The 15931-nt window shown below is 37.1% G+C and overlaps 1 protein-coding gene across 1 annotated transcript; it reads right to left on the bottom strand.

Moving 5' to 3' along the window:
* Positions 1 to 2152: 2152 nt before the first annotated feature.
* Positions 2153 to 15312, bottom strand: LOC128359507 (aminopeptidase N-like). Its single transcript, XM_053320001.1, has 21 exons — positions 15006 to 15312; positions 13074 to 13377; positions 12503 to 12645; positions 12074 to 12210; positions 11000 to 11126; positions 9975 to 10129; positions 8707 to 8820; positions 8467 to 8610; positions 8256 to 8321; positions 7999 to 8064; positions 7719 to 7885; positions 7327 to 7406; positions 6057 to 6190; positions 5871 to 5926; positions 5310 to 5457; positions 5105 to 5196; positions 4321 to 4428; positions 4025 to 4192; positions 3798 to 3938; positions 3160 to 3241; positions 2153 to 2308 (listed from the first exon to the last, which is right to left on the bottom strand). Exons 1-21 carry the CDS (start codon positions 15310 to 15312, stop codon positions 2153 to 2155), a joined length of 2895 nt encoding a protein of 964 aa, XP_053175976.1.
* Positions 15313 to 15931: the final 619 nt, after the last annotated feature.

Here is a 15931-nt window from a genome sequence, read left to right as displayed (position 1 = left end):
CTTTAAGTTAAATTAATTTGAATTAATTAATTTAAAGAACAGAGAGAGAAAGGAGAGGAGAGTACAGTCTAGACCTGCTCTAGAGAAATGACTTTTGTTGTGATTTGGTGCTATATAAATAAAGATTGAGAAGAGAGAGAGAGGCACATTGTAAAATCCACAACTTTAACATATCATTTATAACTTTAACATGAGTTCACATAATGCTGGTTATGGTTAAATCTCTGTATTTCATAGTATGAATGGTGTTGGATTTGACATTCCTGTGCTGGCTGGATAAATGCATACTGCCCATACTGCGCATGCCCACTAGAGACTTCCACCTTGACCAAGCCATCTAAGTTCTATCTTGAATGGGGATAAAATAATTTAATCGTGCAGCTTTTCTACACTTTCTAAATGTTATTGGACCAAATAGATCAAATTCTAATGGTGAAATGAGTCATTTTGCTGGGGTTGTGACACTAAAAACAACTGTTACAGCAGCAACAGTGACAACGAAGTAGCTACTGCAGAATCTACTGTATGACACAATGTTTTTTACTTTCACATACCAGAAAATACCCTGGAAACACATCTATTTAGGACTTCTCAAGACATTTAAAATTGGGTGCCAACACTTCATCAGTTTCTGAGGGGAAACCCTATATACTAATTGCAAGAGAGACAACAATTCCCCACTCAATCTACCCTGTATGAACTGAGGTTAAAGGTGCAGTGTGTAGAATTTAGTGGTGTCTAGCAGAACAGACTTGGTAGAAATGGAATATAATTTTTTCAGTGATTATTATTACTATGTTTGGACTACCAAACAGAATAAACAGAAGGTTTTTTTTGTTGAGAAATATAATGTGGTTGACGGGGGCAGCTAGCTGTCTCATAAGCTGTTCAACTGAAGAGAATGTTCACATCACTGTCTAGATGCATAACATATTTTCATAGATATTTACCATTTCAGTTGCACAATGAGTCATGAAATCCCTGATTCAACCATGTTTACAGCAGGCGATATCATCCATAGACAGAAGAAGGACAGGACACAGTAAATTCCTAACAAATCTGTTTATTCTCTTTGCCAGAATAAAGTATATTCACTGGCGTGAAATATCTACAAATATCCACAATATCAGTACAAGATGGGGGTCATTATATGTGAAATGGTACGTTTTTTAAAAAAGTTGTAAGTTTCCAATGCACAACAACATTTTGTGAACAAAGGAAATGTAAGTATTTAATTCTTAAAAGCTCAAATATTGAAATTATATCCAATTGTACAGATTTTTGGTGTGTATTACTTTCAGGCAAAGTGTAAAGCACCTTGTCTATTAAGGTAGAAAGTAGTAGTACATTTACTACTCATAATAAATTAGAATAGAAAAATATTAAGTATGTCCACAGCTGTACTTGCAAAATAGTTATTAACAGAAGAACACTGATAGAATTCATCTGAAGATTTTATCCAATTGAAGCAAAAGCAGAATAATATCATCGGTTCAGGCTGACTGTGATGTCCACAGCAGACAGCTGTCATCACCAGGAAACATAAAACTTTTGAAATGATTTTGTATTGTGACAGGAAACAAAAGCACATGTAGAGAAGAAGGGTTTTCAGTGTTGCCTCTTTAAGGGCTCAATATTAAACATAGAAAAAAGTACAAATGTAAGAATGCAGTTCATTTTGTTGTTGTTTTTTTCAATAAGCCAAAGAGGGTGTGCAAATATGTTTCATACTTCACCCTGATAGACCATACAAAATAATATACAAAATAATGTTATGACCACAACATACTTATTTTGTTATCGCAATATCACTCAATCATGTTTCTAGTACAAGAAAACATTCTGAATTTCTGACACTTAGGAATATAAACATTTATATTCAAAACTGTGATTTTACAATACGGTAAAACTGTACTAATTGTAATTAGTACTATATATTAAAGGATTTTTAAATATGTGGTAATTCTCTGTTTCTCTTCTTTCTGGTCTAATCATCATAACTTTATAAATCAGGTATTCAACAAATGCTCAGCCAACAAATTTAGCTCCACATTTGTTTTAGTGGATCATAATGTGTCAAAAATCTGTCAAATTTTTTGGTACTATACACACTGTCAAACACATTTTTAAATTACATGAAATGAAGGCCTCATTAAGCTTTTGCTGCATCCTCAAACCATTTCAGAACGCTTGGCTTGTTCTCTGAGATCCATTTCATGTTGGCGATGGTTCTCTCAATGGACTGATCCACTGCCAGCGTCCCAGAGCCGAAACCAACGTCGGAATTATCTGCCTTGAACTGCCTCAGCTGTCACAATAAACAAAACATAAAATGAGTGTCTTGCATTGAGAGGTGATGCAGCCATTTGAAGTCAGGCAGCAACAAATAACAACACAGGTCTGCTACCCTAAAATGATGTCATGGGACCAGAATCAAGCAACTTAAAGACCAGTCTGACTAGAGACACAGTTTTACACATTTGAGACTTGATTCATGCAGAGAATTGATCTTCACTGAGCCCCTCCCTTTTAGTCACTGTTACTTTGACTATATGTGATCATTTTTCCATTATCACTTGGCACATATGTAGTGTATAATGATATTGGTGGCAGTGACAATAGGTTCTAAATTTGACAAAAGCAGGCATCAATTTTGTCATTTAGAATGAAGACTGAGCTAATTAAGCTTACTTGTTTGTTTGGCTTTCAGCGTGAGGATTATCTGAGGAGTTTGGCCAATTTAGCTAATATGGCAATCTCTGTTCACTTTGAAAGTGCTTATTTCAGTTAGTTAAGGGTGTGCTTATTAGCCTTGTATGTTTAGGTCATTACTGTATGTAATAAGTTAGCTAGCCAGACATGTTTCAAATTTAACAAATGTTTAAATTCACACCTTACATGATTGCTTGTGTTTGTGGTTATGAGGAGAAAAAATAAAGACGCCATTTGTCAAACTCTGTTGCTCTTACACCCAGTCACACCACTTCAAGATACTGAGATGGTGTGAAGGGTTAGATAAAGATATTTTCTCTATATTTACATCTGATAGCACAACTCATAATATCTATCAGTAGAGATAGAAATGTGTTTGATCATGGGCAAAATGGAAAAAAGTATTGTAAAGAAACTTTGTGGACAACAAAGTCTAAAATAGCTAACCTGCTGAAGCTCAAATTCAGTAGAAAAGCGCTTGGTGACTCCATTGATGAGGTTGGAGAAGGAGAAAGATCCACCACCATACCTGTGAGTGAATACAAGGCACAGTACATATTAATTTATGCACATAATATATTGCCTTTGCAACATGTACATCTTTTACTTAACCATATTTCATGCTTCATATAACTGTGCTAAACTATACTCAGTACCTGTGTTTTGCTCTGACAAGGGGAAGCCTGGTTGGTTTATGAGGAGTCGAGAGCAAAGGTTGGCACAGGTAGCGGTAAACCAAGTCACTCATAATAAACCTGACTGTAAAACTGCCTTTCAGATATTATGTGATTACGTTACAATGGATATTTTATTGTGTGACTGTGCTTCAGTTCAGCCTGTAAAAATCACAGGTCACCAAGGTCCATGTTCCCTAACACAGTCTCTACCTTTATAACAAACTTTAACTCAGAACTGTAAAGCTCATTTCAATACTTTTTAAATTGCCATGTTGTGGAAAAATTACAATGTTATGCTGACTCAGCTCATTTGGAGAACTGGGTTGTAAACCAAACAATTGGTGCCTTATCTCATATTTTATGAGAATACAGTGGTGTAGAAAATAAAAAGTAATGTGTTATACTCACTGACTAAAGATGTACGACCATCGAGACCTCATAAAGTCCCAGGCCAAAGGCTGGCCAACCACATTGCCAGCAATGTAGATAATGGTGGAAGTGGCATCCTGCTTTCGGATCAGATTTGGATCCAGAGTGTACTCCAGGTACCTGAAGAGTAGATATAGTATATATGTGAGTACTGATCAGTAGTATGCTGTAGTATACTGCATTAATAAGGCTTTATGAAAGCAGACCTGTTGAGCAGCCAGGTTTGCTTCGTGCAGGCCAGGGCAGTGCGGAGTTTCTCAGCTTCAGTAGCAATGGTGGCGTTCCGAAACTTTCCCCATGCAAAGTTCCACTCTGCAGCACCACCTGCTGCGATAGCATTACAGTACACAGTGGAACGCAGGTTGGGGTGAATCCTGAAGAAAGATGACATTTTTAAAGTCAAGCCCACCATTGACAGAAAGTTGCAATTTAATTACAGTGAAGAGCAATTAACATAGTGGAGAGGCAACAGGTTTTATGTTTGGCTGACATATACACTCACTTGTTTACATCAGTATCCATCCAATCCTTAAACCATTCCGTGGCCAGATTTTGGCACTCAATATGGCCTGTCTTGCAAGCCAGGCTGATAGCATTCACCTCATTATACCTGCAGGAAGGAGTATTAACAAGAGACTTAAATGAAAACATGAAGCAAATGATTCTTATTATTAGAGGATTAGAAGAAGGCCTTTGCAGTAGCGCTGTGGAAAAATACAGTTTTAGCTTGAGAAGGATAATCCAAACATTATTGGTTGGATTTGCCTAGTCATAGTAGGCCTGGTGTTTTTCAGTGACTGCTCACAAAGTTTCATATGGTGTGCAGGTAAAATGCAGTCACCTCATTTAGGCTAATTATAGCTTTTCAAGAAAATTCACATTAACATAAAAACAAAGAAGCAACCATTAGCTAGTAATGCTAGCCTCTACCAGCTAGCAAGCTCATTTAATATGTTTACAATTAAACAGTGGCTGTCATCTGTTCAATTATGTTACAAAAGCAACACTTATAAAGTAGGAATTACATGAGTATACAAAATTGATTAAATGTAGCAGTGATTGACCAGTTCCCAGCCAGAATGTTAAAAGAACATTTGAGATAGAAGCATGTGCTGCCAGACAATATGTTACAATATCACACTTTGATAATACTTTCTACAGTCCTTGAAATTAGTCATACTGACTTATTTTGTTTAAAGACTGCATTGTAACTCTTTCATGCCATTAACAACAGTGACTGGGATATTTATGCTCAGATGATCTCAGGGGTGGACAGTTTTACTTACTGGTCCATGTGTCCAGTAGGTACTTTGCTCCAGTTGGCAGTGCTTTCCTTGTAGTATTGGAACAGAGGGACAACCTGCTTCCTCAGATAATCCTTCAAAACAAGGAAGAACAAGAAAATGCGAGATTAGAAGCACAGAAGTAAATTTTTTGTATTTACTTCAGGTTGATGTTTGTGCTGATGTGTTTAGTTGACAGAAAGCACACCTGCATGGGTCCATAAACCTCACTGCGGTCAAACATGAGGTAGAAGAAATCCAGGTTGCTTATGGCCGACTCCCAGGGCATGTATTCTCTCTCCTTATTCAGGTACATGGTGGTTTCAAGAGCCCGTACTGTGGTGATCTCCTTTGCTCTTTAGGGTTACAAGATTGTCAAAATGAATGTGCCTTCCAACATTTCTGAACACCTTCATCATCATCTATTATAGAAATAGCCTTGAGTGTGTCAGTTTTACCCTGCCCTGTTTTCTGCTACATTGCCATGATAGTTGTGTACCTTGGTATGATCACAGTGAAGTAATGAGTCTAAATGATTAGCAGCATCTGTGTCATGCTAACAATCCTGTGTAGTAGTTATATGTAACTAAATCTAGATCAATTCCTCCATAAACCCTGTTGATTAATGTGGCAAACAGGATGTTGCTTCCTGAACGATCATTTAAGAAAGTAATTGGGCTTTACTGACGAAAACAATCCAGTTCCACATCTCAGTAATCCATTCCTTTCATTATAATCATCTATTCTTTACTGCATTAGCAGAGCTTACCTGGCCAGGTTGAAGGCATCATCCACCAGCTGAGCTCTGTTGATCACTGGAATGGTCTAGAGAAACAAAAGTCACTATTAGAACAAGTCAGATCAAAAAGCGAGAATGTAATTAGGGTAGGAAATAAATTATTATATAAAAATAGTTGCAGGACCTATCAGTACACATCAGCAAGCTGTGGCTTACCGCATGATCGGTGCTCAGAGCGTTTAGTAGTCTGACCCAGTTGGCATTGTCATAGTTGACTCTGTAGTAACCCACTACGTTGAGATTGGCCAGCACCCAGTTAGCCCCTGTTGTCTTCATGGCATCAATTGTTTCTATAGAAGAGACACAGGTCAGATAAATGTATGAAATGAGACAACAGATCTGAGATTCTGATCTGTTACAAAGTTAATGAACATGGAAAAATACTCGGGTGATTTTAGACCCTTTTTAGACCCCTAAATTTGATCTAATAATAATTAATAAATTATAATAGTTTTTTTTTTCTTTCTAAAAATTCTAAAAAAATGTTATACAATTTGAATTATTTGGTGAGCCTGTCTGTTATGGGAGAAACACTTTTACAGGTGCAAATGGTTTTATTGTAACAGGTCTAATGTACTTTGGAAAGTTCTGTCATTAATATTGTCTTTCCCGCATAGTTCATTAACTATCTTAGAGTCCTCTCTGTAGAAATATGTAATTGTTTATTCTAAACCATTATTATTATTATTATACATTATAGTAGACCACTCAACTATGTATTAATATTTATTGTCGTAATTTACGTTATCCACTGAAATGAGTAGTTAAGCAGGGAGTTTGAACACTTGCAGGGCATTGTATGTCAAATTCTTATTTGGAGCTGAGCCCCCCTAAAGGTCTCCTGCTCCTGCTCCAACAGTCAAATTCATTTGGGGGGGGGGGGGGGGGGGGGGTGCAGTAATGTTGTCCCTCAGTCTGGAGTTGGAAATAACAGAATAACAAAAACAAAAACACAAAGAGACCTCTTTCTCAATACTGCGCTAAGGCTGGTTTATTATCTAAAGCTTTCTCAGCTCCCATTTTAATCTTTGGTATTGTACCTGTGGAGCAGTTTCTCTTTATAGTATTATTCTTGTTTTTAGACTTCAAAATAGTATGTTGCTCCTTTTTAATCAATATCACACTTTGCTTTGAAATCAGAATTACAAAGATACAATTGTTATCACAGTTAGTCCCTGCAGATGGTGCAAAATCCATAACTGGTGTAATACAGTAATCAGAAGTCAACAGGCCCACCCATGTTTCTTTCATTCTCCCATAGTGGTTTTCCTCATCTTCTCAAAGGGTTTCAGATTCTTGATAGGCTTGTTTGAGTTATGTTATAGGTAGTTTTAAAAAGTATTTTCAACATGCTGTTATCTGTCTGGAGCTATAATTGATTGATGATTGATGATTATTAAACTGTCAGCAAATAGGTGTAACCTACGTGATTTAGCAGACAACCATGTTAGTGGCTGGTCGCCCTCAACTGACTTCTTCCACCTCATTGGAACAATCCATTCATAACTGTAGGAATAAAAACTGTGTTATTAAATATACATGTAGTTGTAAAATGTGTCTGCTGTATCATGACGTCAATAAAATGAAAATGGTAATGAGAGATAATTTTTTGTTCTCACTGAATCTTAGTGTTATATTTTGTGATAATAGTAGTAGTTATAGTAGATATAAGCAAGAGCTCGTATAAGCAAGAGTAGCACCAGAAAAAGTAACAGTGATAGGAGTTAGAGGAGTCAGGATTGCACATAGCAGCAGTAAAGACAAACATACATATTGACTTGGGAAGGAGGAATGAGAAAAGGAGGCTGGTGTACATACTTGAAGGGAGATGGAACAGTAACTTCAGAGTCTGGATCCAGGAGGAAGTGTTTCTGGGATACAGCTCCAGTAGCAGTATTGATGGTAACCACTGGAAAGCCCATCTGCAGCACCCAGGTGTTCATGATGTCATCGACAGTATGAGGAAGGCCTGAGCCACTAGCAGCCTGTGGAAACAGATGCAAATAAATTGATGTGACAAGTGACAGCAGATTGGAATGTACTGAAGATCCTTACAGTTAATTAATTAGCCTAATATATCTTTAAAAAAAGAGCTTGCCATTTGCAGATGCCTCCAGAGGTCTGTGTAGACTGCGTTCCCAAACTGAAATTCTTTCAGGTAGGTCTGCAGGACGGACAGAAAAAAATAGGAGATAAGCAGTGATTTTTGTTAGTTATGTCACTTATAGAGAAATAATGTGTCAAGAACATGTGGACAGATCTGTTATGCTAGAACTCAACTCTTTTTTTACAGCATCAAATAAAAGAAGACTTTTGCGTGCAGATTTTTCTCAGGTAAATATGGTAGGTCCTTACCTGGAGTCCCTTTGCAAAGATTTCTTCAGTAAGGAAATCTGACAACATCCTCAGAACAGACGCTCCCTGAAAATAAGAGAATCGGTTTTTAGCTTTTTAAATATTTTTGAGATCAGATGAAGAAAGAAGCAAACTTGGGCAGGAACTATGGAGAAGATATCGAAAGTATAACCTAAGGAGATTGGTCTTGAGATGAGAAGGTTGGGTTTACCTTGCTGTATGAAATGGCATCAAACAGCTCACTGATCTGTGCTGGTTTCTGGATGTCCTCTTCTTTAGAGGACAGAGGGTGAGAGGAGGCCAGGGCATCGACTGCAAACACGCGGTGGACGTCACCGAGCACGATGAGGTCTTTCTGTTATGACAAACATGAGACGGTAAGGTCAAAACTTCACTGATCACTGTCATTGTTATACTGCATGATACAAATTCATGAGGTGACCATCCTTACCACGTTCCAGTCAGGTTCAGCTTCGTGTGCTCCCAGATACTCAACGTAGGAGGCAAAACCTTCATTCAGCCACAAGTCATTCCACCACCTCAGAGTCACCAGATTTCCAAACCACTAATGGAATAGCAAAGAGAGAAAATGTGAATGATACAGCAAGAAACAAACAAAACATTGTGACCTGGTAAAACTCCTGGTAAAAATATATATTGATATATTTCCAATATATTACTATACAAAACAGTCTGGTTGCACTATTAAAGGCTAAAACTCAAACAGTTTTCTCCAGTCTTTTATCACCTCAAATTTGCTCGCCCTGTCTGAGAAGCACATGATTCAGCTGCACAGATCCCCTTTTATATACATGTAAACCTTACATACTGTTTGGGTCAAATTTGACCCATTGTGACATCTTTTATCATGAAATTTGATGACTGTTAAATAGTTATATTAATAGTTAATAACATCGTGGTTATGAGGATTTCTTTTTATGATGTGAAGACTGATGGCTCTAATGGTTATACAATAAACCCCACACTTCCATAAAGTTCTGCTCATTTTCACTTTACATTAAATATATTTACATCATTATTGCTATGTTATATTTTCATGTCTTAGGTCAAATAGGACATGATATTGTGTGATTTTTTTTCTCCAAAAATGAGTGGTGTAAAAGCTAAAAAAATACACTCTCTGCTCTCTGAAACATTCATCAAGGTTTAATCACACATTTATTGATCAGTCAGATCAGTTATTGCTGCTTTCTTAACAGATCTGTGGTTCAAAATTTGGTAAAGACACTTTTTATGAAGGGAATAAACTGCAGGGGTGTAAAATATGAACAGTGTGTGAGGGTTAAAAAACTCTTGTGTAAAAAAAACCTGTAATAATACAGGCTTGGTAGGACAATCTTACATTTCATCTTCTCATTTCAAAATGAAATTTAACCTGATTTGACATGAAATTGCTTGCTAGATTTGCTTTGACAAAACTTGAGACTTGACTTAGAACCTGTTTTATGATTTGAGACTTGACTTGGACTTGCCCTCAAGGGCTTAAAATTTGACTTAGACATGAAATAAAAGTCCAAAAATCAAGACTTTTCTTGGACTTGTCTCAGTTGACTTGAGACTTGGCACAAACTTTGTGCAAAAGACCCCTTTTCCCCTTTCTTTCAAGTTTATGCAGAATCATTCCAAATCCAATTATTCAGTCTAAATTATTTTTCAAACAGTTAGACATTGTGAAGTTGGCAAAGTTAAAAAACAAACCATGTGAGCCAGTTCATGAGCAATGATGGTGGCGATCCTCTGCTTGTTGGAGTTGGAGGAGTACTCTTCATCATAGAGCAGAGCTGTCTCTCTGTATGTGATCAGACCCCAGTTCTCCATGGCTCCAGCATTAAAATCTGGCAGAGCTATCTGATCTGCATTGGAAAAAGAGAATATTTGTGGTTGATTACCTGTGAGGTTCCACCATCACTTGTAAACTGATCAAACCCATGCTTTAAATGGTGCTGTGATAAAAAATCTACCAATCATCATAATTAAAATCTAATGTGATATGGAGAGAGGATGGCCCAGTGTGCTTTATTATTATGCACACTATAGAGTTCAGTTCGAGACATTGGGAAATTTGTGGACATGAATGTTTAAGTTATCATCTTTTATCTGTTAATAATTGACCCTGTACAGGGTCTTCTCAGTTGCTGTTCCCAAAGCTGTGTCATAAAAATTCTAAACTGAGAGATATAAATTTCCATGTGTTTAGAAGATAAGTCTAACATCAATAAACGATAATGAAGGATGAGTGTTTTATATGGCGCTCGAAATGCTTGACTCAGCTGTTTACTGGAAGGCATCAGTGTCTCAAAAACACACTTGACTGCAATAAACATGCACTACTGAGGTGTGGTGGTACAGTTATATCAGAGGATTAGATGTGTAACTGGGTAATTGCACTTATTTAATGCATGTGGAGCAGGGTTAATCGTAAAAGCTATTCAGGCAAAACATCTGATAGAGATGTAGCCAATGTAGATGTAACAGAGATACATACAGATAATGAAAAAATAAGCATGTTCCCAGAGAAAAGATGGAATGGTAGTTTATGTGCAGAAAGTGTTGCATGGTGGTGTAAAATTCAGACATTTTTCAACCTGGGCCACTCTGATCATGAGTCAACTGCAATCATTGTAGAGATTTAAGAAAACACAGAATTTCGAAAAACAAAAAAGTATACTTCAATAAACTTCACATGGTTCAGTCATACAAACACTCATGTATGGTGGACTTACCAGATTTGGGCAGAGGGTATGAGGAGTTGTAATACTCCTCAAAAAACTTAAGGATGGGTCCAGTTTTGTTGAGGGCATAATCTCCTTGTCCAGCATCAATAGCAGGCTTTCGAGCGAAGATGCGGATCTAAAGATGAGATCATAAAATGAATACAATGAAAAAATGCTTCAATATCTTCATGAAAAACTATGGAATCTTCTTGGTTTTACATTCGCCTTAGATTTTTAATGTTAAAACTACAATGTGTAGTTTTTGAATGAGATTCTTTTGAATTATTATGATGTTGAGTCCAGTGAAACTTAGTGAAGTCTATATTTAGTTTCAGCCTCATTGTTTAAAATCCATGCTTCTCTTTCTGCAAGAGTGTCTTCTTAGATACTAAGACCAGATGGTCATCATCATCATTAAGCTGGGAGCTTGATGCTATACCAGTTCTGTGTAACTCTCAGTTCTGAAATACAGTAGCTCTTAAATGTTATTAATTAAAGGTGCAGTATGCACGAATTAGTGGCATCTAGGGGTGAGGTTGAAAACTGCAAAAAAAAAAAAAAAAAAAAAAAAAGAATACCCCTCCCCCTAAGCTTGTACCTACACTTGCCATGGAACTTGCAAAAAAGAGAAAGTGCCAGTTTTTGATTTGTCCATTTTGAACAACTGTAGAAACATGATGGGCTCTGGGGAAGAGGACCCACTCTCTATGTAGATATAAAGTGCTCATTCTAAGGTAACAAAAACACAACAATTGTTATCTTCAGGGTATTATACACTAATTAAAATATATATACAGCTCATGCTAGGTGCCACTAAATACTACACACTTCACCTTTAAGAGAGACTAACTGGGGGCCAAACAATCACAGATCGTGTGTATTGGGAAATTGGTTATATGAAGATTATTTAAATGCACCACTTATTTTTATTAAACTACCATGTGCTGGATTGTTAAAATTCCTACCATTATGGCATCTGCTGTGGTAGTATTAAAAGGGACACTGGAAGAATACATGCTACTCCTGGAAACACAAACAGCATTCAAGAAATAGGGACAAATCTTTTTTCTGAGGGGTAATTACCAAAACTCCATCAATGGTGTTACTGATGAAGTCGAATTCGCTGACAATGAAGGCCAAGAGGTAGGTGGACATTTTCTCAGTTGGCTTAAAAACAGTCTTCCGCACTGCCCTCCCTTTAATGGTCATGGGGGTTGATTCTGTTGAAGAGAAATTCCATTATACATGAATTTTTAAAGAATTACTATAGCCAAAAAAATGGATGGAATCATTAACATCAGTCTCTTTAAAACATTATTTATATTACTGGGTCAAGTTTGAAATTGTCAAGTGCAAGTTCTGACTCCTGTGTACTGAGTTCAAAATTCAAAAAATTGTCATTTTATAACATTTTTCTGCCGATAGTCTTAGTTTAGCCCTATAAATTCAGATATATCTACTTGTAAATCCACAGTAATCTATTCCAATCATCATTGCAGTGTAGTAACTAACCTTTTTCCTCGCCATTGGATAGTGCAACTGTTCCTTCGTCATGGATCAGAGTGATGTGGAAAATAGCTTTCATAGCTGGCTCGTCAAAGCACGGGAAAGCCTTTCTGGCATCTGTGGGCTGCATCTGAGTTGTAGCAACAACCCTGACAGAAAAATGACAAATTATGTTTGATATTTAAAGAAACAAATGCAATATTTCTAGCAACATGCTTATTTGGTAGATGTACTCAGAGCCAGATGTGAAGATTGATATCAATTTAATCTCTGTGAGTCAAGTACAGATGTAGGCCTGCAATGTGTTTAGTGTAGATTATCGTAAGACTGGAAGTACCTAACAATATAAATAAAATTGCTTTGAGATGTTTTTTAACTAGACTAAAGCTAGTGCAGAGAAAAACAATGATTTAGAAGGCAAACAAGCTATTTCCCAAAATGTCATTCTACTTCTTTAAAAGGGTAACAGGGGTTCTCATTTGAAACATTTCTTCTTTGCTAGTTCTGAGACTTTCTGGACTCAATTTTTGCGCTAGTTATATTTGAAGGCCTATTATCTGACACCCAAAACACATACTTTGTCACTCCATTCTCAATGTATTCGCTCCTGTAGAAGCCTCCGAGGTCATCAGCCAGTTCTCCGACAAATTTCATGAAGAGGCGGTACGTCAGGCCCTTCACCAGTTTAGCATCCAGGTGTAGGACCAGGTACTGAGTCTCTTTCTGGAGCCAGGAAGACGTGATTGAGGGGGCATTGGCACCATTCACTGCAGTGAGCATCGCCCATTGCTTGTTTTGAAGTGTTTCATAATCCAGTTTATTGGAGTGGATGAGGATCAGGTCAGTCGCCTCAACACACTCAAACTCCACACTGGTTTCACCTGAAACAACACAGAACTAACTTTAATTGTGATAGGGAAGTATCAGCAGTAAGAATGAGAAGATGAAGCATGTATGGGTGGATAATGTCAATCCACTGTACTGTGCAATTTGAGCTCTTGACTTGGACTTATTTGCTTGGTTGATAAAAGTCTCAGCAAAACACAGTCAGCTCTGGTAGCAGCAGTTTTAACCTAAGCTTCACCCCAAACCCCAACCCATTTCCTCACATTGTAGTTTTATTGACTAACAATCACGGAAACAGGTTAAAACACCCTTCAGAAAGAAATGATTTTCTACTGTCTGTGTTGTCTCCAAAGTCAAGAATAAGCTGAATTGAACAAGCTCAATGTAAGGTCTTGTACATTGTGATATCCCTTTAAAAATGTACATTTCTGGCGTGCAAGTGGTTGAGTGGTTAAGAGTGGTTAAGAGTGGTTAAGAGTGCATGCCATGTACGCAGCGGACCCCGGTTTGAATCCCGGCCAGAAGATCTTTGCCGCATGTCAGACCCCCCTCTCTCTCCCATTATTTCCTGACTGTCATATATGCCTTTATCCAATTTTTATGTGTGGGTCAGTGAAAAATAAAGGTTGGCAAGATGAGCAATTCAAAAAACATGTTAAAAAATAGTTTTAAAATGCAGCATCAGGTTTGTTAAAATGTACATTTAATATTTTTGTTGGTTTTATGTCATCTGAATGCTCCTGAAAATATTCCATATTTTATCAACCTAGAGTGTATTTAAGTGTACTTATACAAATAATTACTATTAATAATTAATAATTACAAAATTGACATTTAGACATTTTTGCCATACTCCCATTATAAAAGTAGACATTTTATGCTGGGTCCAAAACAAAAGAATGTGTGTAAGGTATTCATACATTTATTTTCAAATTTTAACCCATTTGAATTTGACTAAACCACATGGATACCAAAAAAAAGCCATTGACCCCTGTACAGATCACACCTTACTGACATTTCCAGGGTTATGACCATTCTCTCTGGTTAGTTAGTCTCACACGGAGAACATGTATTATATGAAGCTTGACAACCTTATGAATCTCGCTCCCAGCTTCAATTAAGATTTAATGACAACCCTCAACAGGTATATCAGGTGTGAACAGGGGCTTTAAAATTAATTTCTAAATGATATTTGAGAGATTGATAAGATATGGCGTTCTTTATTTGTCCATAAAACCTACATCATAAACATGTGAAAATTATGCTACTTTAGTGCCCCCTACTAGTATCTAAAATGACAATGTGGCAAGTTGCTGATAAGAAACGCCAAGAGGTAGGTGGATATTTACTCAGTTGGCAGACTTGTGCACATTATAGGATACAGCATGATGCACAAATTCTGCAAACTGCAAGGATTCTTGAAAGTTGGCTTGTTCTTTATGTCTTGTTTTATTTTGACATCATACTGCCTTAAAGCTATAACTTATCAGTCTTCCATCAGCTTTTATCTCCATCCCCTCTTCCCCTCAAAGGAATGTCTACAACCTCTTGCTGGTTTAAATCATTACTAAACAATGAGGATTCATCTCGGCTCAGGTTACCAGGTGAATCCTACTGAGAAAAAAACATTTGGCTTCAGAAGATTAGAAACATGAAATCTTACCTTCAAAGATGTAGACTCCACTTGCATTTGGAGTCAGATAGGGTCTCAGGGTGACGTTATAGTGGTCTGGCATCAGGGTCTGGGGCAGACGATATTTGTCCCAAAGCTCGTTTGATGGGACAGGTGTTGTAACAGGTGGTGTGGCTGTCGATCCCCCACTCGTTGGCGACACTTGATTATTATTATCATTTTTAGCTTTTTCCTGTGAGTAAACGACAGACAGACCTATGATAGTAGCCAGGGCGCCTGCACCCACGATCATGCCCACTATCCCAACCACTTTACTGATGTAGAAACCTGTCCCCATGATGTCTTGCTGCAGTGGAACCACACAATGAGACAATGTAGGCAAGGGTGGAACGTGAACTTCTATATGTAGCCATGGGTAGCATCTCCCCTCCCATTCACTGTAGTAGGTGATACATTAACAGTGACTGTTGTAAATTTGTAAATACCCCCTCCTTCCTCCCCCCGGGTGAAGACAAAACTGGATGTGTCAGATAGGATCATTACAAACCTTTAACTATATTGTAACAGTACTTTTAACTTTTTGAAAATAAAATGAACAACAATAAAGTACATTTTCCAACATAATCATAGAGGTTTTGAAGATTATCAGGTTTTTTTAAAAGTAGATTTTGTTCCAGTTCACCCTCTAAGATCATTTGCAAATCAATTTACATCATATCCACACTTTACACATTGAAACATGAAAGTTTTTTTCAGAAATACAGAGGCCATAAATCTATGTCCCTTCTAACCCCACATCATCATTTTAATGGCTGGAAGATTCTGTAAAACCTTTAGTTAATTTGAATATGTTTTCATATTTGAGTCACTCTACTTTGATAAAATGTTGTATTAATTTTAAAACATTTGTATGTTCCAGAGATTTCATGTTGGTCAAAAAGTGTGTTATGAGAGAT

This window comes from Scomber japonicus, chromosome 5 (assembly GCF_027409825.1).
Source record: "Scomber japonicus isolate fScoJap1 chromosome 5, fScoJap1.pri, whole genome shotgun sequence".
NCBI lineage: Eukaryota > Metazoa > Chordata > Actinopteri > Scombriformes > Scombridae > Scomber > Scomber japonicus.
This window is presented reverse-complemented; position numbering and strand designations above follow the sequence as displayed.